Here is a 26475-nt window from a genome sequence, read left to right on the forward strand (position 1 = left end):
TACTAAATTTTATGTGCTGTGATTAATCAACTGCAGAAGTATGATGGTATCAATTAGTTAACATTTTAACCCTAATCACCTGTGATGTCTTGCCTCAAAAATACCTTTCAAAGAGATAAAACATTAATAAAGTTGATCTTTATATATTAATTATATGAGATGTTCATATTCCACACCATGATGGTGTCAGAAAATGTGCAAAATTACCTTTAGGGTTACAATATTCTCTTAAAAGGTCTGTATAAGTCATTTAAAGTAGTAACATGTATCCTTTTTGTGAACCTTTTTGGGCAAATAAGGTATAAAGATGACAAGCTATTTGAAGGTACTGCCTCAAGCAGTTTTACCCCTAATGATACAATTTTACTATGAGTTCTGTATATTTGATAGGACATATTTGCCAGTGATACTTTCAAGCTCAACAAACTGGCATTCACAGGAAATGTGCAAATACATGAACTGTCTGAGCGAGAAGAACATTGTCTCGTGTCAGTCATTGCCGTGTTCGTGGCTCGTGAATCATACTCACCGTTTAAAATGACAGTCACACTTACTCAGGATCAGAATGGCTGTTTTTAGCAGAGTGTGAACCTAGATATTTCTTAGAAAAACTAAAAAAAGCAATTCTATATCTAAAGTGTAAAATGGGAAATCCACCAATATGCAATTGTATTTGCTGTCTTTTTTTATTTAGCTACATACTATGCAGAACATGTGTAATTTTTCCTTTTTCTAACTTCAAAATAGGCATTTCATGACATTTCACAACATGTACAGTGACTGTGCATTTGTGCTTTCAGCATAAGTGGTATGTTCCCTGTGCAAGCTTCACTCAGTTATAAACTGCTGCTCATTTCTAAACTTAAAAGACGCCCGCAAAATGAATGGACAAAATTATAAGTACTTAAGGGGACCATCTAAAGGGCCATAGGGAATCAAGGTTAGGTTAGCATTATAAATATGTCTTTCTGATGTCTTCAAAGTAATAACATGTAGCTACAGGGTTTGTGATGCCATTTACATGAACAACAAATGAAAAACGCATATAAGGCTACAAGCTTAAACTAGTCTACACTGCCCTCTCTAGGCCATAGAAATTAATTGCATGGTGAGAACTCCGTAGAATCCAATGTACTGTGATTAAAAAATATTGAGATGAGTGTTATTTTGCTGTTATTTATAGGCCTTTACTATTATGTTGCTTAGTAATATTTTTAATTAACATTTTATGTTTTAAATTTTAATTAAGTAAATTTAAATTTAATTATTATTATTTATTTTTTTAGTTTACGTTTTTCACCTAATATTAATATTTTTTTTCAGCTTATAGCCTATTTCAACCAACAAACGTTTTCCTCAAAAAAATAAATAAAAAATAAATAAATAAAAAATAAATAAATAAAAATGGTTAAGAATCCTGGCAATGATTTTCAGGAATTACTGTACCTTTTCATTTACAATAGCCTAATTTAGGAACAAAAAAATTGTAAGCAATAACATGTAAATACCAAGGCAAGCTGGTAGGCTATAGCCTATAAAATTTTATTATTTTAAAGTGTCACCAATTAACTATTTCCTTTGCAGTCTCTGAGCTTTCCTGGTGATTTGTTTTGTTTCCAGTCAGATATCGGAACCTCAAAAGAGCTCGATTTCACCTCAGCTGAATCAGCTCTTCCCGCATAAATGCTTTAACATATTTAACTTCATTACTATGTTATTTTGAGAGCTCGCTAACAAAATAGACGTCTCAACACACCAAAGGCATTCTCATTTATGAGGTAAGACTGAAAAGTTGTTGTAAACTGTCGGTGAAAAGCCAAAGCTCTTGACGCACTCTGGCGGAATTGATTGATGTCAATGGGGCGCACCTGCGGTTCAACTGTTGGCTGTCAGTTTTAGTCATTTTATTGATATTATTTTACATAAAAACAATTATCAGAGGTACAATTGAATAAGCATCAAAATCACATTGTTTTAACCTGATTTGTGATGAAATGTCGCAGCTGGGATCGGCTGTGCCCTCATCATCATACTTACCCGAGGGCCTCCCGGTGTCCAGTTTGGCCCTGCTGATCCTGCTGCTCATTCCCTGCGTGCTTCTGCTCCTGCTGATCAACTGCCTGTTTGTGGGGTACAAGCTGTTCCGCATGACCCTGAGGAAGAGAGACCGCTGCGGCTCGGAAATCTCGCTCATGCACTCGTCGTTTTCCACCCGCCAGAGAATCACCCGCTTCTCTGATGATCCTCTGTTAGCTCCAAACAGAAAGACCAACTACGTCTCGGTCTCGGAACCGATGCTGGCGCCTCCCATTACCTCGTCCTTGACCTCATCAGCGGAGAGAAGGGCCACCGGGCAGCGCGCCAGGTTTCTACGCCCGGATGGGGCAACTTACGCCGGGTCCGAGTCACTGCGTGCGCGCGTGCCGGACTGGAGGACGAGCGCCCCGGCGCTGCTGCAGTCCAGTGATTCGGACACGGAGCGGGTCAACACGGTGCCCCCGAACTCTCCAGCGCTGCATGTGCCTCGAAACAGGGTAGGGTCAAAAAATAAAGCACCTGAAAATCTCTTAAGAATTTGAATATTAATGGAAGATGTCACGGTGGTTATAGGTCTAATGTTATCAAATTTTAATAGGCTACCTTGGTTCATAGAAATGGTCATTTAAAACAAAAACAAAAAAGATTTTGCCATTTACATGACATTATAACCTACATGATATACTTATGTGATATATAATGGGAACATTTTTGGTTCTTTGAAAAGCTATTTGATTGACATTCTCATATAGTGGGTAGCCTATTTATATGTCACTGTATGTCCAAAAAGCATAGTGTTACTATAGCACCATATCCAGTGCTTTAAGTGGCCCAAAAGAGGTGCCGGTACTCTATTATTATTATTATTATATATATATTTATTTATTTATTTTTATTTATTTTTTATTTATTTTTTTGATGATTCCCCTCATCCCCTGAGGTAACAACAACTATATTGAAGGGCTTTTATATACAGCAGTCAGCAGGCAACAGGCAACCTTAATAATAAATCCTTTTATTAGTTTGTGGATTTGCTTGAGCTAGAAAAAACTACTGAACATAAATAAAATGTGCAAAAGGATTTAGAAAAAATACCCTTAGAAAGAGCTACTGCATTACTGCATTCAAACTTCCAAACTGACTCAAATGATTCGCAAACCAGCTCCGAACTCCCGAACTGACTCAAATGAATCACGTTCCGAACTCCCGAACTGATTCAAATAATTCGCTATCCCCAAACTGACTCAAATGATTCGCGATCCCACTCCGAACTCCCGAACTGACTCAAATGATTCGCGAACCCGCTTTGATCTCCCGAACTGACTCAAATGATTCGCAAACCCGCTACGAACTCCCGAACTGATTCAAATGATTCGCGAACCCTATACGAACTCTCGAATTGATGATTCAAATGATCCGCGAAGCCGCTCCGAACTCCCGAACTGATTCAAATGATTCGCGATCCTGCTTTGAACTCCCGAACTGACTTAAATGATTCGCGAACCCGCTACAAACTCCCGAACTGATTCAAATGATTCGCGTTCCCCAAACTGACTCAAATGATTCGCTAATCCGCTTTGAACTCCCGCACTGATTCAAATGATTCGCGATCCACAAACTGACTCAAATGATTCGCGAACCCCCTTTGAACTCCCGAACTGACTCAAATGATTCGCGAACCCGCTTTGAACTCCCGAACTGACTCAAATGATTCGCAAACCCTCTACAAACTCCCGAACTGATTCAAATGATTCGTGAACCCTATACGAACTCTCGAATTGATGATTCAAATGATCCACGAAGCCGCTTTGAACTCCCGAACTGACTCAAATGATTCGCAAACCCGCTTTGAACTCCCAAACTGACTCAAATGATTCGCGAACCGGCTACGAAATCCCGAATTGACTCAAATGATTCGCGAACCCGCTCCGAACTCCCGAACTGGTTCAAATGATTCACGCTCCATACTCCGAACTAGGAAGCGTGCATTGTGAAGGGCGCTCTGAAAAACGGCAGTGAAGGCAAATGATTAAAACCTCTATTAAAACAGATGTCCAAATGAACATAGTGGTAAGCTAAAAGCATGTTTTGGGCGCATGGAGAGGTGGTGTTAAGCTAAAGAGCTATATTTGGAAGTGGTGGTACTGAGGACCGGTGCTTACCGGCCCACTTAAAGCACTGACCATATCAAAAAATAGCATAGATTTGATTGCATGATTATGATATTTTATAGGAAAATATATTTTTTAATACCTTGTTATTTGCCTTGTTAAATTGTCATTTTTAAACTGGTAGTTTGGCCCTTTTTATGAGTATTTACATAAAACTGTAATGTCCACGAAGTGAATGGTATTTGTCACAGATCCAAAATACCATAGATTTTTATTTCTATATTAGAAATATGGGGAATATAGAAATATGGGAAAATTACTATACAGTAAAACATTTGTGGGCAATGGTCAGTGCTGGTCAATTACAATATATTGCACTATACTATATTATATTTGTAGTTAGTAATCCATTACACATTTAATCTAATATAATTTGATTACTTGTTGATTACTTAAAGATGACTTTTTGTGACCCAACTCATATATCACATTAATTTAAATAGTGTATATATAAGGCACAGTATTATCCTATAAACTTTGTCAAGGTGGGTTCATTAAGTATTTTAATGTTTGAAAGACAAAACCCTTCAAAGATGAAAACTTGTGTGTATAATGTCGTAAAAAAAAGTTACTGTAGTTTGATTAGAAGTATTTTGAAATGTAATATAATCTAATTTCGCATGCTTGATTTTTGGAATTTGACTACATTATCCAGATTACATGTAATCAGTTACTTCCCAGCCCTGGCAATGGTCTCCATGATCAATTTATCTCACAAAACCTTTGAAGAAACACAGCCCGGTTTATTAGCTTTAGTCTGGAAGCTGAGGAAAACCATTACTTTCACTACAGTTTTGGGTGCAAGTAAAACTTGCCTTTGAGTAATTTAACCGTTTAACTGCACTGGTTACAGTTCTCAATGCCGATGACTTCCATGCGTAGAAGCAGCACCATGGAGCTGGAGAACGCTCCTCTGGATAAGATCCATGTGGAATACGAGTCCGCCAGCATCATCCCGCCGGAGATCTCCTGCTATGTGGCATCGTCAAGCCCCTCGGCTCGAGGTTCTGGACTGGATAGTGACTTTGGAGCCAGTGCAGGTTAGTCTTGTGATCTCATTCACTCAATTGAGACTTCAAAAGCTCAAACCTATAAAATACAAATAGAAAAGTTCTCACTGCTAGTGTACATTTGGAGTCTGTCCATTCTTTGAATTCCTAACTGTTCATTTAGGTGTTTCTCTGCGTATCCTTTCTGTGGACAGTGATGGTTTCCCGGGCTCTGCCTGGGCGTCCGCCCTGGAATGGGATTACTACGACCCAAGTTACGTCACTCAGAACCACATACCAAAGCACAGACCTCACGCACCCCCCATCACCACCAAACAGTACTGGGTCTAGAGCCTGAACAAGACTCAGATCAGCCATTCTTATTCTAGAACTTAAGTCGAGCCAAGTCTTGGTTTCTGACGGGTTTTAGTGCACTTAAAAATGTTCACTTGCTGTTTTAACTGCAATACATCACGTCTTATTGTCAAAGCACACACAATCAAGAAAAAAAAAAAGTTTTCACGATCACAGCTTACTTCTGCAGCAACTCCAAACAGGTTCGTTCGGATTATAATTTTTTTTTTGTCTAGAATCACTACACTGTTGCTATCACTTCATATCACTTTGACAAAGCATTTGTTTTACACTTTTTGATTTGTCACTATTTGTATGTTTGCACTCGATTCTTAGCATGGAGTTACTTAGGTCTTCAGAAGAGGCCGTTTGTGTCCTTCATTTTGCCACCCTACACATTCTTGTATTTGTTAACAAATTTCGACTGTGCCTGAATTTAATAAAGTTGAAAAAAAAAGTCATTTTATTGCTGTAGACTTCTAATAAAACCTTAAATTAACAACGGTTTCCTAGCAAGATCAGTTTTCCTATATTTATTGGAATTTATACTAATATTTAAGTGAACAAAATCTTCATAAAACATGCAAGTTGAAAAAAAAACCAAAGTGTTATAGTGCTCTTCACAAAACAATTTTCTTCAAACCAGCCTCTGGTTTGCATTGATATGAATAGATAACTTGTTTTCAAATGGTTTGAGAAGTACTGAGTGTGTTAGTGAAACAAAAGGATGCATTCACAGACATTTTAAACGGCACTTTTTATTGAAAACAGTTTATGAGGAGCTGGACGCAGCCACTGCTGCCCGGCGGGGCTTGGGCACGGTTCCCTCACGGAATCCATTTCTGAAATACACACACAAAAAACATACTTGAGTCAACACCACATCACAAATAGTGATGGAGATTATTCATAAGCCTATAGCATTACTGCAAGGGTCGCAAATCTATTGATCAAGTCCCCCAACAGTAGTTAATAAAACCCAACTGGTATAAACGCTGAACAAAACAGATCCCTATCCGAGCGTATGGGTCAGGCTTACCTCAGTATAAAATTGTTATCACTGGACAGTCATTTGTTCAGACATTTATTTTTGCACATCATTGGTAAGCGACCATATAGAAGCTAATTTAACCGGACTACAGGATATCAGGTTTTAGGAAAGCATCAAATCACGGGATAAACAAAGATCTCAATCATGCTGATACACTGTCAAATGTCCGATAAACAAAAAAAGGCCCATTTTATATCAAATAAAGTGTTAGGAAAATTTAAGAACACAAATAAATAAGAGGGGCAAAACTCAAAAGATTACGCTAAACCGAAAGATTAAAAGCATGAAAGTCTGAGCAGAACATTGCATGCCCGTTTCCTCACCTGAACCTGCGGAAAACAACCTTCATGTGTCTCATGCGGCCGGTTCCTGTGGTGCTGCGCCTCTTGGCCTTAACGCTCCAGTTGTCTGCAAAAAAAAATAAAAAATATATATTTTATATGCTTGAAAATAAAACGTATTCCCCATAACGGTCTCAGGCTTACCTCAGGTCAAATCAGTCATATCACTGGACAGTCATTTGTTCAGACATTTATTTTTGGACATCACTGGTAAGCTTTGATATGCCAGACAGAATGCATGCATTTTTGTAGCTCATGCTCTCGCCATCTCTTTTCCCATTATTTATTAATTGTGTGCAAATTTAAAAGAATTTTTCACCCCCAAAGAGAAAAAAAAATGTAAACCATTGCAATTGGTCAGGAAGTCCATCATACTTTTGCTGGAATCAACCATTTAAGGTTAAAAAATCTTAATAATGGATTGGTTCTTCAAAAATACTATTTGATGGATAAGTGTGGTGTGGATTATTGTGATGTATTAATCAGCTGTTTGGACTCTCATTCTGATGGCACCCATTCACTGCAGAGGATCCACTGCTGAGCAAGTCAAGTCATTCTAAATTTCTCCAAATCTGTTCTAATAAAGAATCTTAACTCATCTACATCTTGAGTGACCGGAGGGTTTAACACTTCATTTTTGGGTGAACTAATCTTTTAAATGTTGGCAATGTTTAGATGATATCAAGTCTTTTAGCTTGCAATAAAGCCACTTGAAATCAAAATCAATGCAAAAACAACCCGACTTTGAACTGTGATAGTTCATATGCAAATCAAGACACTTACACTTTCTCTTGCGCTTGGCAGGGTAGCCACACTTTCCACAGGTGGACTTCTGCAGGTGATACGCCTTGGATCCACATCGGCGGCACAGAGTGTGCGTCTTATTATGACGCTTACCGAAAGATGACGTACCCTTCGTCTGGAAAACACAAGAAAATCATCACACATCACAGCTTGAATTTAAACATTCCTTTCATGCAACACAGCAAACTGCCCACCTAGTCAGAATTCATTCAGATGCTGCTTTGGACACTATTACGCCCATTAAGTGATGTCTATGCAGGCAGCTCATTATGAAGACAGCTCCCTAGTGGACTAGATTGAGATATTCTTAAAATGTTGTCTAAATAGGAAGCTCACCAAGTTGTTGCCCTCAATGATTTAGACGAAGATGTCCAACAAGTATGTTTTAGGAAGATTAACACAATGACTTTCGATTGAACGGTCTAGGGAGGGAAACACACTAGCATATAATGCTGTCTAGAAAGACAGCTCACTAGGCTGCTAGACACAGCCAAGTGTGTTTACAGAAAGGCTCTAAACTCGTGCCGCTAAAGTAACTGAGAAACACAACTCTGACGGTTTAATTTAAATGGTTTCAAAGCTAACCGGTTTATTTCCCGAGATCGTTGAAAATGAACGTGAAGCCTAAGCGACATGCTAACCGATAAACATAGCATCTAAAACCGTTCGCTATCGAGGAATCACAAGTATAATGGATAACATTCATTCTTGAATATATACGCTTGTGATATTATTAATGATACAGTGATTAAAACAATCTATGAATCAGATGTTAGAAGATTCTGAAAACAAGGTGCTGGGACACTCACCATCTTTCCTCAGAGCTGAGTCAAAAGAGACCGGAAGAGACGCTGGTGTACCATTAAAAACCCACCGGAGCCCTTTCGGTGCAACAACTAAATACGTCCCCGAAGTGTTACTGCGGATTTGATGCATTTTCACCAGTTTTGGTCACAATCACATCAAGATTAATTATAGAAATGCCATGTAGATTTACGATGAAAAATATTAATTTATAATTTTATATCATACTGAAAACCTTTATAGCCTAAACATTTTCTCTTAAGCATATAAAATCTAAACATCTGTCTGTTAGTATAACTGAACAGTGTTCATATATATATATATATATATATATATATATATATATATATATATATGTGTGTGTGTGTGTGTGTGTGTGTGTGTGTTTCATGTATATATCATGAAAATGGCGTTAAAAGTTCCCTTTCACACCACTTTTATTTTATTTAAACAGTTCCTCTTAATAATAATAATAATAATTATTATTCTTTGGCTATTTTCTTTATTATTTAGCAACACTTTGCAATAAGGTCACATAAGTTAATATGAAAAATACTTATAAAGCATTTATTAATAAAGCATATATTACCATTATTCAAATGGAAAGCCAGGCCTATCTAACATCATTTAATGGACGTGAGTTAACAACAAAGATGAATAAATAGCTCCTGTCACAAAATCATTGTTCATTGACATAGAATATTAGTAATTTAAATGTGGTCATCTAATTTACAGTATAATGTTAATGTATTTAGCCTATGTTTACATTATTTGAATATCAAGTTGAGCTTAAACATAATATAATGTCCAACTATCAGTCCAAAGTCCAAATTGGTCTTCGTGTAATTGCCACATTTTCTATGGTTTAATCAATGGTTTGATAGCAGTCTTGCTCCACTGGTGCTGATGAGAGGAAGAGGAGCGCGTCATCGTCTGCGCGCTCTCCGCATTTGGGACGCGCTTTCTGCAGGAGCGTCGCGTATCGCAGGTTATGAGAGATTTGCTACAAGACGATTGACCTCATTGGGCAGTTGTACTGACATTCTCACGGGAAGGTTGCTCAAACGCGATACTGGAGCGAAAAGGAGCTGCAATGGAGACTGAGAGCGCATCGGTGCTCGTGAGGACGGTAAACACGCGCGGGTGTGACTCGATGTGTCTTCTGTAAGGCAAACGCTCTTCTGAAGGATGGGCTACTCAGATCCGACAGCTAATAGAGATCTGTTAGGAAACAGATCCTTGTGTTTTATTTTCATATGTGCTTTTGGACTGGTCACCTTATTGCAGCAAATCCTCTATGGCAAGAACTACATTAAAAGGTAAGGTGATTAATTTATTTAATGGTGCATAATGCAAAAAAATTATATGAGGGCATGTGGATGATAAAGCAAAATAGTCTTCAGCAATTAATCTTAGTCATGTTTAATTGCACCCATTTTGCTCCAAAATCTTTTTTTAAACTTGAGCTCCATTAAATCATGCCATACACAGTCCCCTGGATGACTGTCTATGCAGCGAGATGCTTAAGTCTGTTTTCTTCTTCCTCTGTGTTTATTTTATTTTATTTCTACCTTCAGCCCTTTAAACAGCTCATACATCTTGCATAAACCTGCGTGACAGCAGAAAGCCATATATTGCAGACTTTAATCATATGCAATTGTGTCTATAGCCTGTGAAGAAAAACTGGAAGACTGTGATGTAGCCTTCTTTGCATGAGCACATAGCCTAGATTCAAGCACTAGAAATTAATTATGCATTTAAATCATGGTGGTGTTTTGTAAGAATTGTTTGGGGCCACTTGCATCAAAATGACATCATACAGAGAATAAGTCCTGGAAAGTGAAACATTTTAGTTTTTTGGGGAACGGAGGTAAGCAGAGTGAGATGGCTCAGCATTGCGAGGGTGTTTGAGTGTGTGTGTGCGTGTTTGTCTATGTAAAATGGCGTCTCTCGTAAGAAGCGCCCCCAGTGCATTATGGTTCCTGCGTCCCAGCAGATGCCCATATGCTGAGTTAAAGCTTTCTCACACTCCCACCTGAACCCCCCTCTTGCGTCTAACACACGCTCAGGATTCATGACATCAGAGCCTGACGGCTGTGGATCGCATGAATGCTGTTCTGTACCCCGCATCTATTCTGCTGAAGTGGAGAGAAACAAGCGAGTGCTTTTGCCTCAAACCCAGCAACGAGAGTAAATAGTCACCAAATTGAGATTTTGAGTCTTCTAATTATCTGGTTTTAGTTTGGCAAAAAGCTCTTAATCTCGTGTGCGTTTCCTTAATGATTCAGAACAGCGAATGAAAAACTAAGCTTAGATTCCTAAAAACCCATTGTGAAAATGAACCCAAAAACCAAGCAATAGTCTCAAATTGCCAAAATAGCCAAATAGCAATATGTTTAGGAGAAACACCCGAGGCATGAAACATGATTAAGCACACACTTATAATGAAGCAACATCTGAGAGATAAAGTTTATATTGGAAACACTGTCCTATATTCTTTTGTGTGAGCATGTGACAGTCTGAAGTTATTTTGATATTTACACCTCAGATTAAAGCGGTGACAAACACATTTTTACTGCACTTTTATTACACTGACAAACGCTTGCATAATGCAGCCACAGACTGGAATACAATCTCTGAATAAAACATCCTTTTAAATGATCCCCCCAGGTGAAATAACAACTTGGAATTGTTAAAAACACTTTATGCCGGACTTGGCCTTCTAATGTCATTGCAATAAAACTTAAAGGTGTCAGGTTGGCTCAGAGTTACAACTAAAAATAAAATCGCACTGAACTGGCTAGTACGAGAGCTGATTGCTGCAAATAAATCTTATACAACACGTTTATTATATTACATTTCCCCCCAGCTCTGATTACACTGGTGCTAGATTTAGGATTAGCTTCTGCAGTCTTGTGCCAGGCTTGAAAGTTCCTCTTCTTCCTGAAGATATTGATTGGCTCTGCAGAAAAAGTATTGACATTTTGCTACTACTTCAGCTTTGACCTCTTCATTATCTATTTGACTGCAGAAAAGCATCTGTCCTTCATATCCACCTCTCTCTCTCTCTATCTCTCTCTCTCTTCACATTAGCATCCGAGCTTGTGCTTCTCTTCCTGGTCAAGAAGTCCAAGACCTGATGTCCACATTAAACAGATGCTTTTAAGAACATAGAAAATGGACAGCAGAATTAATCTTAAACACTTCATGAAATCAGAGTTTTGTGAGGTTTGATCCATGTCTGAAAACTTGCTAGTGGACCAAAAAATGCTTTGTCCAGTTTTTTTTTTCCGAATAAAATGCTGAAATTAACTAACATTGGTTTAGAAAAATTAGTATACATACACTAATGCAAGTGTTTTAAAATCCTAGTTGCATATTCATCTTTGCTTTTACAATATGTTTTAAGAAATCAGTGTCTAATCTCCCAAAAGGCTTGTAAATAATCTGGATTATTGCAATCCTCCTTTTAAGATTATGCCAGCGTTTTTAATCTATAATGCATTGAAGACAAAATGACCCCCAGTAAAGATTAGTATCCAGAAATGTGCAAAATAAGATGCTGTTCAACATCTGTCCTCAGTTTTAAATACTATATACACTAGTGCTCAAACATCTGGGGTCAGTAAAATACTTTTATTCAGCAAGGATTAATTAAATTGATAGAAAATGACAGGAAAGACAAAATATATAGATAAATGGCTTAGAAAAAAAAGCTTATGCAGCATTTGTTTGCAGATTCCACTTGGTAAATTCTTTCTGTCATCTGATGCAATGACACAGAGGCTTCTTGAAGTGTCTAAAACTTTTGGACTGCAGCTGATGGTATTTGCTGTTCTTTGTCATGTTTCTTTTCACTGATTTTCAATGACACTCCTGACATCATACACCAATTTTTACATTAATTGATTAAATCAAACCAATGAAAAACTCTTACAAATCGGTGTGTTTTGACATTTTCTGCTGCCTTTAACAAATACATGAAGCCTTAAACCACCTGCCTCATTTTCTCACTAGTGGGCAACATTTTTCCCGCCTCAAAGGAGAGGAGGTGGGCAACTGGAGCGGGCTCATTAGTTACCCCGATGATGGAGGGATGAAGCCGGCCAGAAATGGGAGGAAAAGGTACAAACCAGCACAGAGACCTCTCAACAACACCACCAACACTCTAGAGAGACAGTGAGAGAGAATGCCACATAGACAATGATCAGCCGCTTGCATGTCTGGTCTGGAGACACATCCAATCCCATCAGCCAATCAGACGATCAGAAATAAGCAGCTGTGGCATCTAAAACCTATTTTTCAGAGCAGGACCAGGACTGATTAGAGTTTTACTTTTAGACTTCAAAAAGAGAAATTAAGCATGGACATGATCGCTTCAGGACGTATATTTCCCATTTGCTTTCTCCAAAAACAACCTGGTTTGAAATGAAACTTTAATTTGAAAAAAAAAAAATAAAAAATAAAATAAATGTTGAAAAAAGTTTAAGTGGTTGTGTTCATAATGGAATACAAGCTTACTGTATACTGTACAATATTCACTGTATTCTTCGAGCAATTGTGTTATTAATAATTCTTAGTAAAATCATTTGTATTCATGCAGTGCAAAAAAAAAAAAAAAAAAAGTTCTTATATTTCTCTTATTTTCCAGTACATATATCGAAGCATTCTTAAATCACAAAACATTTACTTGAGAAGTATGATGGCTTAAGATATGATTTTTTTTAAGTGAGTTTATGCTTAAAACAAGAACAAATAGCTGCCAATGGGGCAAGAAATATAACATTGTTTTCCCTTTAAGTTTTATTTTCCTATTTGGCAAATATTTTTTCTTTACATTTCAAAAAGTAGCATGCTACATTTTGTCACTAAATTTGATTTTGCTGTTAAATTTAGAATATTATATTATTGGTATACTTTAATTTAAATGCACACTGAAATAGTATGGTTAGCATGTTCATATGCTTTTATGAAAGCCACTGTATTAACATGGGAATAAACCACTATAATTGATTTCAGGTATATATATATATATATATATATATATATATATATATATATACTTATTAAACATTAAATACTATATAAATAATAATATTATATTATTGATGTAATTTGCATTTAAATTGCATGTTTTACACTTTCCGAAATATTACAATTAGCAAAGTATGCTTTTGTGAGCAGAGCGACTGTACTTAAATAGGAAATAGGAACTGAAATAGGAACTATTTATCTCAGATAGCATCGCAAATTATTATGGTACAATATAAACCAATTCGTTATTGATTAAGGTAGAAAATACTATGAATTTTATTGCATATTTATTAAATATTATTTTCTAAAATATATATATATATTATCTACATAATTTATATTTTATATAAATTATATTTTAATTATATCTTTAAAAGTGTATAAATTATCTTATAATTGATATGATATTGTATGGAGGAAACGAATGGGATTTTTACATTGGAGAAGCCTGCTCTTGTGCTCTGCTCTTTTTTTGTTGTTGTGCTTGTCAGTACTGGGACAGGAACTGAAGGGTCATTGAACTTTAAACCTAATCCACTTGTATGCATCTTGACAGATGTGTCCGTCAGAATTTTCCACATTCTGAGGCTCAGAGCTCCGTAGTTATCACGCCCTGCCTAGCTGATATTAAGAAGAAAAAAAAAGAAAAGAAAAGGTAGGCCACACTGATGGCATCTCCAGTTCACCTCCTTGCCAACCTTACGTCCCCCTTGAGGATGTCTCTTCGTCTTTTCCATCTGGTCTGAGAGGGTCCTGCTCATGCTCAGTGCTCAGCGCACCGCCGCTCCTTTGTGCATGTTGTCTGCAGCCTTCCATCCGTCCTCAACCTTTGACCCCATCACCCTTTTCCCGGCTCCCTGAGGTTGGGAGGCCTTCCTTGTGTTCCTCTGGATGTCATGGGTCCCTGTTTCTGTGTCCCATCATGCATTTCTTAAACCCCTCCACATCTCACCTGTGTGTGTCATGAGCACACTTGAGTGTGTGAGTGTGTGTGTGTGCACGCAAACGGTTTGTGTAGTGTAGTGTACTGTACGTATGTGTGTGTGTCATGTGACTGGATTCCTGCTTGCACATTGCACCACCTCTCTTTGACCAGAAATATGTATATCTATTTTTTTGTCTTTTACGCTTTTTCTTTTCATTTAAATGATCATAGAAGATTGTAATGTGTCGTCAGAGGTGTCTGGCTGATCACACATAAAGAGCACTCATGATTACCCAGTGTGCACCTCTTCAGGCTACAGCACAGTCACATGTCATGACGTCACTCCAGTCAGAGATGTATGGAATCGCTAAATCTGTTTCATTTTTCTTCTGCTTTGTTTTTCATGCTCTTTCTCTTTGTTTCTCTCTTTTTTCTGTCATTGCTCTTCATTACAAACCATTATTTTAATTAATTAGCTCACATTTACTCACTATTAGCTTTGCTCCAAAACCATTAAACAGCATCTTACTTATTATTTTTATTATTATAATGAAATGTTCAGATTTTTATTTTACAAATATATTACTGCAATTATTGCAAATATTTAAACAATATATATTTTTTATAATAATAGTTGTTATTTTTATTATTATTATTATAAAATAGTAAGAATAATAAAATTTTAATAACAACAACATTAAATATTTTTGACATAATAATAATAATATAGTACAGTAGTATAATCGCAATAATAATAAAGTAAAAATAAAACAATAAAATAAAAATATTTTAATAATAATAAAATACAATTATTTTGAATAAAAATAATAATTAATAATAATAATAAAATTAATACTCTGCTTTTTATTGTACAATACAAGAGTATTGTTGTAATACTAGTTGGACTAGTTAGTTAGACTAATAATAAAATAATAACATAAATTAAAATATTTTGAATACTTAATGACAATAATTAGCAATAATAAAATGTAAATATAATAAGATAAAACAAATGACTAATATAATAAGATAATAAGACTAATATAATAAGAAATAAGATATAATAAGATGACTAATAAAATAAGATCATTAATATATGCGTTTTATGATATTATTGAAATAGTGATAAATTAAGAAAATAATAAAATAAAATAAAATATTTATAATAACAATAATAATATAATAACAGTTATTAGTATTTTAAATAAAAAAAATAGTAAAAATTATTATAATATAATATAATTTATTATTATTGTTATATAGTCATATTGAATCTGAGGCATGTTTTACTTCTTTTTTGTCCTCAGCTGAAATGATGTGTTGAAGACACAACAGCTAAGACATCAGTTTAAAACAGTAAACAGTTAAGAAAGATTTTTGTTGCTGTACAGATCTGTTAAGATGGAAAGTATTATTTAAATCATGTTATTATATAACAAATTAGAACATTACAAAAAAATGGTGTGGTGTTTGTAGCCTTTTAGATAAAACACTGTGCATGTTAAACCCATTTTAGTCATTTAGTCTAGCACTTAGCATGGTGGAAGATACTGTAGATATACAGAAGACCTTTGGCTTTCGAGGGCCATTTTGGCTCTTATTTTATTTACAGTAGCAGACCGTCCACCATTAAAGTCCATTTAAAGCCCCTTAAAATGGAAACATGAAGCATTGAGTATGTTTTCATAGACACGGTGCCCGAGGCAAGACTGAAAACGTCAAACAGAGACAAATAATGAGAAAAACATTCCTGATGCAGTCTATACACTTGTTCCTATTTTACAGTTCATTCATGAAGTCCATATTTGTAATGCATATTTTCTGTATTTTTGTTTCACAACCAAGGTGAGGATTCACATTTCACCAAGCAACCCTGCTGCCTCTCCTCATTGTGGTGAAACTGTTATTTCTTTTATATTTCTCCTCATAACAACAGAAAAGACTGTTTTAAGCTGAATGCACCTTGCGTAACAGAATGAACGAGTCTTCAAAGTGTCTTGTCAACAATCCTCAGGATGAATTCTGGTTATAATTTGGAACCAGTGTTAATGGGATCAAACAAGAATCCTTTCACACTGCAATTTCTGCTCACGAGAGTCAAACAGTGAGTAAAAATAAGCTTTCTTAAAAGAGTATATTGCAAAAGAGTGCAGTGCTAAAAAGGTTTTCTGCTGAGTTCAGAACAACACATGGCACAAGTATGTGATTCTCAATCTGGTGGCCTAAGCGTTGCTCCGAAGTGGCCACAGTAAAGGCTTAAAATGACTCAAAACAAGACTAAATATGCTTTAAAATAAACTGAACAACTCTCATTTTTATTTAAGAACCACAATTCTCAAGCACAGTCTTTGAAACCCTGAATAAGGTCATGGACATTACTTAAATGTGAATTTTTTTAATTTTAATGAATGAATGAAGAAATAATTTTTTATTTATTTACTTTTTAACAAGAAATACCTTGGTTTTTTTTTCAATTATATTAAATGCAAAGATAATTTATCAGATTGAAACTGCTGTTTGTTCGTTTTTATGTAATTATAAAAATATAATATTTAAAATACCACAAAAAGATTAGAAAAGTAAATGCTGGTCAGTTTTAATAATAAAGAAATAAATGTATTTAGAGTTATTGTAAACTAAAATATTCATGTATTGAATTGCGATTAGTAAAGAATATAAGAAAACTATGTAATTTACATGAATTTTTTTAAATCATGTAAATTCACTATAGACCCTGGAGAAGATTCGGTTATTGGAATTCGGCAATTAATTAAATATTATTATAAATCTAATTCTAACATTTAAACTGGATAAATGTTTAAACGCATTGCATTAAATTAATTTAAACGGCCATTTCTAGTTTCTTAAAAAAACAAAAAAGCTTTATTGGAGGATTCTTGTTTGATTCTATTAGATTTGGTTCTGAGTTGTGACAGAAATCCAATGCCGTTTCTTCAGGATTGTTTGACCAGACACATGCAACGAGAAAGACCAGGATCTTCAGTTAGGTTCTCCATGGTGGAATCTCAGGTTGTTCCTGCAGTGTGTGTGTGTGTGTTCAAGAGGACTCGTGTCTGACTCCGTGTTTTCTGGCAGGTATCTGGAACGCCCCGATGGCTCTCTGGAGTTCAACTCCACTTCCTGCAAGGAACTACGGCAGGAAATCACAGATGTGAAAGTACTGACCATGTAAGTTTCTCTCTCGGATGTCTGTACATACACAGCAAGCATTCCAGCAGGAGTCAGATTTCCTGATCAATGTCTCGTCTCTAAGGACAAGAGCTTCTATTTAAAGAAATACAACATCTGAGAAGGAACGCCTCTCTTTGAAGACTTTAAATAAGAAAACCTACTTGTAGCTGTGACTGCTGCCGTTTTTCTCTCATTTAATTGACTTTATGTGTGCGTGTGTGTTTTAGGGTGAAGACTTCAGAGCTGTTTGAGCGATGGAGGAACCTGCAGGTGTGTAAGTGGGAGCAAAACAAGGAGGAGGCGGATAACTTCAAGTGAGTACATGAACATTTTCCTCTTTTACCTCCCAACTTCAGCACAGTCTTAATGGGATTTCTTTTTGAAACAAAGGAAGGATGTCATCTCCTTCGATATCCAGTAGGATTCTTTTGTCGTAACGAAGCGATGATGTCATCTCTCCCCCTGTCCAATAGAACGTCTCTGTCACGTTGCTGCAATGCCCCCTCCTTCCTGTTTACCACAAAGAGAAACACTCCCTCGGGCACCAAACTGCGTTATGAGGTGGATACGAGTGGAATCTTGCACATCAGCCCGGAGGTCTTTAAAATGTTCCCTGTTGTGAGTGTCAAATCATGCTAAAAGCACTGGTCTTTGACTGCACGAGCTTGGAAGAGCATGCAAATGCACAGATGATTCCTTTTGGAATTTCTTCATCATTTAGAACTTTCAAAATAGATTCCTTTTTGCAGAATTGTTTAGAGCATATATTTCTGAGAGGATGACATGCCCAATTAGGAGACTTTTATAGCACCATAAATAATTTTCTTTATCAATATCAGATCTCCCTTCACACACACACACACACACACTCTGCAGTGATCACACTCTAGAAACCCTATGCCTGTAACCATCTCCAAGCAGTCATCCCTGTAATCCCATTTCGGTTGCTCCTGTCCTGTTTCTGAATGTATTCTCTGCTCCGACTGCAGGACATGCCCTATTCCAAATCCCAGTTTAAGAAATGTGCCGTCATCGGGAACGGGGGCATCATCAAAAACAGCAAATGTGGACGAGAGATTGATGCAGCTGACTTTGTCTTCCGGTAAAATACTGTTTAGCGTGTTTTACTCCATTTAGACCTCATGGGAATATATAGAGAGATCTGCTAAACGACAAGTCCAATCTCTCTTTCAGATGTAATATTCCTCCCATCTCAGATATGTACAGTGAAGATGTGGGATCTAAGACTGACCTTGTTACAGTAAATCCCAGCATTATAACTGAGAGGTACACACACACTTGTTGTTGTTGTTGTTATTACAGGTCCATCTAATAAATGTGTGCTGTAATTATACTTTATGCAAAAATACCTATGAATGCTACTTTACATGCATGCATAACACAACCATTTAAACACTAATTTTCTCTCGTTATTTGCACCAGGTTTCAAAAGTTGGAGAAATGGAGAAAGCCATTTTACGACGTTCTGCGGAACTACGAGAACTCCTCTGTGGTTTTGCCAGCGTTCTATAACACGAGGAACACAGACGTGTCGTTCCGCGTGAAGTACATGCTGGATGACTTCGAGTCGGCCCGCGGCGTGTTCTTCTTCCACCCTCAGTATCTGCTGAACGTGCAGCGCTTCTGGGCCGTGCAGGGCGTCCGTGCCAAACGCCTCAGCAGCGGACTGATGCTTGTCACCGCAGCCATGGAGTTATGTGAACAAGTGCATCTCTATGGCTTCTGGGCATTTCCCATGAACCCCTCCGGAATCTTCATAACACACCATTACTATGACAACGTCAAGCCCCGCCCCGGATTCCACGCCATGCCACATGAGATCTTCAACTTCATGCACATGCACGCTCGCGGCATCGTGCACGTGCACACGGGCCCCTGCAGGTGAAATGTACAAGCGTGTGTCTCTGCAATCTGATTGGTCCTTTTTGTAGAGCTCCTCCCATTCACTGGCACCATAGAACTTGGACTTATGTGCGTGTGCACGAATAGTTGCCTTAAAGGCCAGGCATTTTATTGCTACATGTTTTTTCAATATCGTGTCGGGACAGTTGCAAAATGATATGTGTTTCCTGTTTGGTGATTTCCCGTAATGGTGTCGTATTTGTGTATCAGAACAGATATCACATTTTAAACTTTGTGAGGAGGCGCCAAACCATGCACAATGCAATAGAACACAACAGATGTGTTCCGGAAGTAAAACTTATTCATTTTCTCCAATTGATTCTTAATGATAAACCTTTTATGACCGACCTGTTGAGCTCTTTGGTACTGATCGATGGTAAATGCTTTTGTTGAAGCCATCTGTTCGCATTAACTCAACTTATTTTTAATCATGTTTAAAGGTGCAGTCATTTTTTGACTGTACTAAAGCATTAAAAAATACCATAATAGATTTGCAGACATTTAGGAAACTTTTTAAGTTCACATAGTTTTCTCTGAAAATGCTAGAGCCAGTTATTTGAAATGTGTTCTGTGTCGGAATGTCTGTTTTTGTTTTGGTCTGTGTGATTCCACCCACTGCCAGTTTAAACAAAAGTATTTAGACACCCTGGGTTGCCAGTTCACAGAAAACACAGCAAATTGCAGCCATCACAGCCAGCAAACGAACTAGGGCAGAGATCGCAGATTCTATGGTTTAAGAGCAAGTTTATTGTTCATTAGCAACCACATCAGTGCATAAAAGTAAACTGAATTTGACATTTCAGTCGAAACTTTATGCATAACTACATGTTTAACGCACAGGTTCTTAAGTTATTTATGATAAACTATGGGAAGTAAACCTGACGTTTATGAAATTCACACAAAATTTGTGATTGAGGTTTTAATGTCTTTAAATCGACTGATCGTGTTTATAATGCTGAACTTTATATACTTTGTTTTCAGGTTGCTTGCATATGATATTGTGATAGCAATGTGACTTTATCACTTTACCAAGAAATTAACTGTTTAAGATTCATTAAGATCCTGATTTCATGAAACTTGAAGGCATCATAAATCAATCTATCGCCATTTATTTGTTGCACAACAATATCTGGCACAGAATTAATCAATTATTCTATTTTATTTATTTTTTTGTACTGTCATTGTTTTGTTAGCACAAATGTACAGTTATTTGACAAGCCAATAAAGCACACAGATCTAAGCTTCAAAGCTTCATGATGCTCAGCCTCTTTAAAGTGAGTTCTGTGGTGTTTCTGTAATATTATTTTAGGGTTCTCTCTTTCGCAGATATCCAGGGTTGGTGTTGAATGTGGAGCCGGTGGTAAATAATTGATCAGTTTCAGATGTTAATCAGTGTTAATCAGACAAACATAATTCATTTGATTTCTCTGGAGTTCTCCTCCTTTACATGTACAGATACAGACACCCAAACAGAAAGAATTATGTTTTGTAGATATTATTTCCAGAACTTAATTGGTGGAACATTCTACAAGCTTCCATTCTATAATTCTGGGATAGCATTTCTTTGTTACTTTGAACATTTATTTTTTACAGTTTAGTGGACACTAAATGCAGAATTTAACCAATACAGAATCTGCAAAAAATACAGTTTCCTTGTAATGGAACTCTGCATTCACCTATTTTTTTTACAATTCATTACAGACTAGCCTATCAGCGAATTCAGATAAATGAATCAGAGAACGAATCGTTCGTTTGAGTCGGTTCTTTTAAATGAACCACTTGATTCGGTTTACAAATCGGGCTGGACACAAACAAGGAGGTCGATGTAAGTATATTAGCTGGTCTGCCTGTTTGTTGTCTCTACAGCAGGCTGTTAAGTGAAGAGTGAATTATTTACCATGTGGTGTGTGTGTTGTGTATGTGTGTGTGTATTATGGCAGAGCTCTCGTATATCGCCCCCTGCTGGTCATCTCAGTCAGAGGAAGACTACAGTATGTGCCCACAAGATGTTTCCACATGTGCAAACTAAAATAAGTTAAATGCAAAAGAAAGAAATGGTGAGTTATTTTCTTTCAGATGAATAGGGATGATAGTTTGTTGTGGTACAGGGTCAGGACTGGAAATGTCCTAAATACAAGCAAATAAATCCTGACAAACGCACCATTCTTGCTGAGGGAATGCGTTTGTGTCCGAGGGAGGGAGAGATGAAAACGTGTGTATGCGACAGATATGGTGTGTAAATGAGCTGCTGTGTGTGATCCTGTGTTTATCAGATGATAGCAGTAGGCCTATCACATGTTTTTAATATAGCTAATGGCAGGAGGTAACATGGAGTTAAATTAACATGTCATCTTAAGAGAATTTCTTATGAGTTCAAATTGGTATGCATTTGATTTGCACACAGCCTACGTGTGTGTACTCATATATATATATATATATATATAATGACAGACCTATCAGTAATGTTTTGCAATTTACCTATGCTATAATCTCCCAGCAGAAATTTTTATACATTTATAGGTGCCTTGGAGTTATTTTCCAGATGTTAACTTTATAGGTATCATTGCAAATTTTCTTTGCAAAGAAAACAATATTTGGTGAAATGAAGTGGGTGGAAAAAAATGATGCAATTAATTATATAATATATAATTAATTATATTCTACAAATATAAATGAAAAAATTGATAGTATATATTAAATATAATTGTTATATATATTTAGGCTAGTGGAAACAAACACCTTACTGTTTATAGGGTGGACTATGACTTGACAACTACTCAGAACTCCTTAGCAACTAATGCCCTAGCAACCACTCACAACCCTCTAATATTGTGAGTTTTGAACAGTCAAGAAAATTAGGTTATAATCGGTTTTGTGAGCTGTTCTTTGTGTTTATTTTCACACACAAGAGTTTTAGAGCAACTTCTTCCACTTGCGTTTTCAGCCAAATGGCAATTTGCCTAAATTAGGAGTCCGATCTTCTTTATTGCCTAGGTTAGGTAAAGCATGTTAAATAGTTTGACCACGTTAATCCAATGGCACTAACTTATTTATTTGTGTTAATGAAATCACTGTGAATTATTTACAGGTGTTAGTGAAGCGTCTTTAATTATCTGTTCTGACTCTCTCTCTACTGGTGGATCTTCTTTCTCTCTTTCTCTGTCTTTCTTTCTTATAGTCTCTTTCTTTTTCTCCCCATGACTTTCTTTTCTATTGATGCGCCTTTTGAATTTAACAATGCACATAAAATAGCTTTTATTTCCCTTGAGGTTGTGTTTATGTATTTTTACAAACGTATGCCATATATAAGGAAGTGTGCACATATTAAAGTAAAGCGATCCCCCGACCATGAATAATGAACGCTGTGAGGCCCAGCCCTCTCTCTCTTGCTGTCCTCTCTGTTTTCATTTGCTTTCTCTCACGGATCATGTGACCACACTGAGTATAGTAATTATTCATGAGCTTTGAGCCACACCTAGGGACCTGCGCGAGAGAGCCTCTGGCTCCGAGCTGAGGCCCTGCTCCAGCTGCACACAGGGGCCCATCGGCTGGCTCTGGTCAGACGGCGACACCTTACACCGCAGACGGCGAGGAAACACTCAACCCTCACCTTGCCACTCTCCAGATGAATAAAAGATGCCCACAAAAGAGAAAAAACCAACAGAAACCGAAGAAAGGGATGACGAAGGAGAGGAGAAGAAGCCAACAGCAAAAGGAAAGAGTAAGAGGGACGCAAAGTCAAGACAGAAGAGCTCCGAGGCGAAGACAGAAAGCCCGGAGACACCTAAACAGAAGAGAAAAAAGAGCGAATCTGTGAAAGAGAGAAAGAAAAAGGAAGATGTTGAGGTGACAGAGAATGACAACGGACCAGATGAGCAGAACAACAATGAGCTCATCAGCAAAGAAAAACAGACCTCAAACGAGGAACAGGAGGTAAGGAAAGAGAAGAAGAAGAAGAGTAAACCATCCAAAAGCAAAGAAGGACAAGAAGACATGGGGTCCAAGGAGAAAAAGAGCAAAGATGGCAAGAAAAAGAAGAAGTCGGCCGAGGAAGAGGATGAGGACGCCGTGCAAGAGGAAGCAGAGGAAGAGGAGGACAAGAAGAAGAAGAAAAAGGATAAGAAGAAAAAGAAAGGTTCTGACAGCGACGAGGAAAAGAAAGTGAAGAAAGGGAAGAAGTCAAAGGTCAAACAGGTGGATTATGCTGAGATCTACCAGGAAGAGCTGCTGAACTATCACACAGAGGAATCGGATGATCAAGAAGACGAGTTCAACAAAAAGAAAGGTAGACTCTGGAAGAGTTCTTCTTTTTATTCTTAGCACTCTTTTCATTCAGATAAAGAGAAAACTAGATCAGATGAGGTTTTCCCGGAACTCCTTGTCAGAATTGAATGCATTTATTCATTTGAAAGGATAGTTTGCTCGACACTGAAAGTTCTGTCTTCATTTAGTCATCCTCATGGTCCTCCGAACATGCTATTATGGTTTACTGGGAGAGAACGTCATGCACAATTCACTAACCATCACTTTTGAGCTTCATGAAAAAAAAGCACAATAAAAGTAGTCAATACTGAAGCTTCAGAAGATTATCAATGAACTACTTTCTCACACATGGGGGTGATTAAGTGACAGAATTTGTGAATGAACCATCCTTTTAATTTAGCAAACTGCATTTGGAGACTTGGTCAGTTGTAAAGCCAAAGCACCTGACCTACTATCAAACTATCTGTCTTCTGGGGATGATCTGTCTTTCTCGCTCTCTTACTGTGTCTGTCCGTCTCTTCCTCTGCTTTCACTCTCAGTCAGGCACCCCACTCCTCTCGGTTTCTGTATACCTGGAACACCTCTTATTTGATTTCTTGAATGCTGAAGGTTGAACAATGAAAGCAGAAATAGACTAAATGGACACAGAAAGGTTCTTCAATGGAGTTGCACACTTTTAAATTAAAGTTTTTTTTTTATTGGCATCAGTGACTCCATGAAGAACGTTCAGCATCCATAAAACCAAAAATATTAAATTTCTTCACATAAAAAAATCGAATAAATTAAATGTTCTTTTAAGAACTTTAAACTGAAAGGTTCTTCGAGGGACCAAAGAAATGGCTCTTCAATGGCGCCGCTGTGAAACCAACCCTTTGGAAACTTTATTTTTTAAAAAAGCAATTGGAATTATGGTGGAATTTTCAATTGGAATTGGAATTTTCAGTGTCAGTATCTGATTTGCTGTAAATTCTGATCATTCCATTATCGTCCAGTCAGAGAAGCTTCTGGATTTCACCTTGGCATCTGCTCCAGAGGTCTCTGATTGGCACAGCAGAGGCGTGTCTGGATTGAATGATTATTACGGTGTCCTGGCAGCAGGGTATCATGAGAGGACAGCAGCGGGCAACGGGCCAGTAGTGGATTTGAATCAGACGGGCACCTCTCTATGGCCTGAAACATTATACTCTAATCGCCCTTTTCATGGAGCTATCAAAACCTCATTCAGCACGACGGACGGCATGATAGCTTCAGTCGGGCGTAGCACATCGGGTCGAGGTTATCGCTTAGCACTGATCCAGGGGTACCTTACCCTGGCTGAATCAAAAGCTGATCAAAATGTAGAAAAATGCAAAGCTGGTTTATGATAAAAATTCTATAAATCCACTGTGCTGAATGAGGTTCTGAAGATTCCATAAAATTTAATAATTTACTGTTTTAAATAATCATATAGCATATTAGATTAAAATATTTTTGTTTATATACTGTATATATATATATATATATATATATATATATATATATATATATATATATATATATATATATATATATATACAGTACAGACCAAAAGATTGTAGACATTACTATTTTTAATGTTTTTGAAAGAAAATTCTTCTGCTCATCAAGCCTGCATTTATTTGATCATAAATACAGAAAAAAAAATATTGTTATATATTATTACAATTTAAAATAACTGTTTTTAAATGTATTATACTTTAAATTATCATTTATTTCTGTGATGCAAAGCTGAATTTTTAGGATCATTATCACATGATCCTTTAGAAATCATTCTAATATGATGATTCATTATCAAAGTTGGAAACAGTTCTGCTGCTTAATATTTTTTTAGAACATGTGATACTTTTTTAGGATACTTTGATGAATAAAAAGTAAAAAATAAAATAAAAAAGAAGCTATGTTTTTAAAATATCAATATTTTGTAATAACAATGTACACTACTGGTCAGTAATTTTGGGTCAGTAATAATTTTTTTCTTCTTTTTTAAATAAAATCAATACTTTTATTCAGCAAGGATGTGTTAAATTGATAAAAAGTGATAATAAAGAAAATATATTATTAGAATATATATTATTAGATTTTTTATTTTTATTTTGAATAAATGCAGTTATTTTTAACCTTTTATTGATCAAATATATTAGACAGCAGAACTGTTTCCAACACTCATAATAAATCAGAATATTAGAATGATTTCTAAATGATCATGTGATAGACTGGATGTTACATGTGACACTGAAGGCTGGAGTAATGATGCTGAAAAATCAGCTTTGCATCAGAGGAATAAATTATTTTTTTAAAGTATATTCAAATAGAAAACTATTATTTTAAGTTGTAATAATATTTCACAATATTACTGTTTTTTCTGTATTTTTGATCAAATAAATGCAGATTTGATGAGCAGAAGAAACTTCTTTCAAAAACATTAAAGATAGTAATGTTTCCAAACTCGGATTCGGTTTGTGGGTACACACCTGAATTAGAAAACAGCATTCACATTATCCTAACAAACCGAACTGTGGCAGGTGCATACCAAAAGTGCACGTGTAAAAGCACCCTAAAAGAAACTTAA

At 36.5% G+C, this 26475-nt stretch overlaps 4 protein-coding genes and 2 non-coding genes across 9 annotated transcripts in view; 3 read left to right on the plus strand and 3 right to left on the minus strand.

Annotated features, from left to right (window-relative positions):
- Positions 1 to 1617: 1617 nt before the first annotated feature.
- Positions 1618 to 6140, plus strand: hwa (huluwa). Of its 2 annotated transcripts, XM_052536218.1 has the most exons (4): positions 1618 to 1778; positions 2004 to 2534; positions 5062 to 5248; positions 5382 to 6003. In XM_052536218.1, exons 2-4 carry the CDS (start codon positions 2148 to 2150, stop codon positions 5546 to 5548), a joined length of 741 nt encoding a protein of 246 aa, XP_052392178.1. In that variant the 5' UTR covers positions 1618 to 1778; positions 2004 to 2147; the 3' UTR covers positions 5549 to 6003. The 2 variants fall into 2 exon arrangements, with proteins under 2 accessions (XP_052392178.1, XP_052392177.1); XM_052536217.1 differs by lacking the exon at positions 1618 to 1778 and having other exon boundaries at positions 1807 to 2534; positions 5382 to 6140.
- A 149-nt stretch (positions 6141 to 6289) lies between these two features.
- Positions 6290 to 8687, minus strand: LOC127941296 (60S ribosomal protein L37). Its single transcript, XM_052536219.1, has 4 exons — positions 8557 to 8687; positions 7727 to 7862; positions 6926 to 7010; positions 6290 to 6393 (listed from the first exon to the last, which is right to left on the minus strand). The coding sequence occupies exons 1-4, from the start codon at positions 8557 to 8559 to the stop codon at positions 6324 to 6326; spliced, it is 294 nt and encodes a 97-aa protein (XP_052392179.1). The 5' UTR covers positions 8560 to 8687; the 3' UTR covers positions 6290 to 6323.
- On the minus strand, positions 6584 to 6661 carry LOC127942388 (small nucleolar RNA SNORD72). The gene has a single exon (XR_008149311.1). It is a non-coding gene; the product is annotated as a small nucleolar RNA SNORD72 (small nucleolar RNA).
- LOC127942389 (small nucleolar RNA SNORD72) lies at positions 7081 to 7160 on the minus strand. Its single transcript, XR_008149312.1, has one exon. It is a non-coding gene; the product is annotated as a small nucleolar RNA SNORD72 (small nucleolar RNA).
- A 770-nt stretch (positions 8688 to 9457) lies between the features above and the next one.
- Positions 9458 to 20873, plus strand: st8sia5 (ST8 alpha-N-acetyl-neuraminide alpha-2,8-sialyltransferase 5). 3 transcript variants are annotated; one of them, XM_052536339.1, is made up of 9 exons: positions 9458 to 9870; positions 12569 to 12676; positions 14142 to 14240; positions 17607 to 17699; positions 17930 to 18016; positions 18176 to 18320; positions 18692 to 18804; positions 18897 to 18989; positions 19146 to 20873. In XM_052536339.1, exons 1-9 carry the CDS (start codon positions 9740 to 9742, stop codon positions 19606 to 19608), a joined length of 1332 nt encoding a protein of 443 aa, XP_052392299.1. In that variant the 5' UTR covers positions 9458 to 9739; the 3' UTR covers positions 19609 to 20873. The 3 variants fall into 3 exon arrangements, with proteins under 3 accessions (XP_052392299.1, XP_052392300.1, XP_052392301.1); XM_052536340.1 differs by lacking the exon at positions 14142 to 14240 and having other exon boundaries at positions 9459 to 9870; XM_052536341.1 differs by lacking the exons at positions 12569 to 12676; positions 14142 to 14240 and having other exon boundaries at positions 9459 to 9870.
- Positions 20874 to 23408: 2535 nt separating this feature from the next.
- Positions 23409 to 26475, plus strand: part of LOC127941532 (lipoxygenase homology domain-containing protein 1-like) — a 29268-nt gene continuing 26201 nt past the window's right edge. Inside the window, 1 exon segment of the mRNA XM_052536675.1 lies at positions 23409 to 23910. Coding sequence (XP_052392635.1) covers positions 23619 to 23910 — 292 coding nt within the window. The 5' untranslated portion in view covers positions 23409 to 23618.

This window comes from Carassius gibelio, chromosome A21 (assembly GCF_023724105.1).
Source record: "Carassius gibelio isolate Cgi1373 ecotype wild population from Czech Republic chromosome A21, carGib1.2-hapl.c, whole genome shotgun sequence".
Classification (NCBI taxonomy): domain Eukaryota; kingdom Metazoa; phylum Chordata; class Actinopteri; order Cypriniformes; family Cyprinidae; genus Carassius; species Carassius gibelio.

Excerpts from the sequence above, each read along its gene's own strand:
- hwa (XM_052536217.1), top strand. The coding sequence starts at position 1,995 with ATGTCGCAGCTGGGATCGGCTGTGCCCTCATCATCATACTTACCCGAG. Across the intron at positions 2,535-5,061 it reads TGCATGTGCCTCGAAACAGG|TTCTCAATGCCGATGACTTC; the intron begins GTAGGGTCAAAA and ends CACTGGTTACAG. Across the intron at positions 5,249-5,381 it reads TGACTTTGGAGCCAGTGCAG|GTGTTTCTCTGCGTATCCTT; the intron begins GTTAGTCTTGTG and ends CTGTTCATTTAG.
- LOC127941296 (XM_052536219.1), bottom strand. Across the intron at positions 7,011-7,726 it reads TGCCAAGCGCAAGAGAAAGT|ACAACTGGAGCGTTAAGGCC; the intron begins GTAAGTGTCTTG and ends TTTTTTTTGCAG. Across the intron at positions 6,394-6,925 it reads GTTGTTTTCCGCAGGTTCAG|AAATGGATTCCGTGAGGGAA; the intron begins GTGAGGAAACGG and ends TGTGTATTTCAG.
- st8sia5 (XM_052536339.1), top strand. The coding sequence starts at position 9,740 with ATGGGCTACTCAGATCCGACAGCTAATAGAGATCTGTTAGGAAACAGA. Across the intron at positions 9,871-12,568 it reads GGCAAGAACTACATTAAAAG|TGGGCAACATTTTTCCCGCC; the intron begins GTAAGGTGATTA and ends TTTTCTCACTAG. Across the intron at positions 18,990-19,145 it reads CCCAGCATTATAACTGAGAG|GTTTCAAAAGTTGGAGAAAT; the intron begins GTACACACACAC and ends TATTTGCACCAG.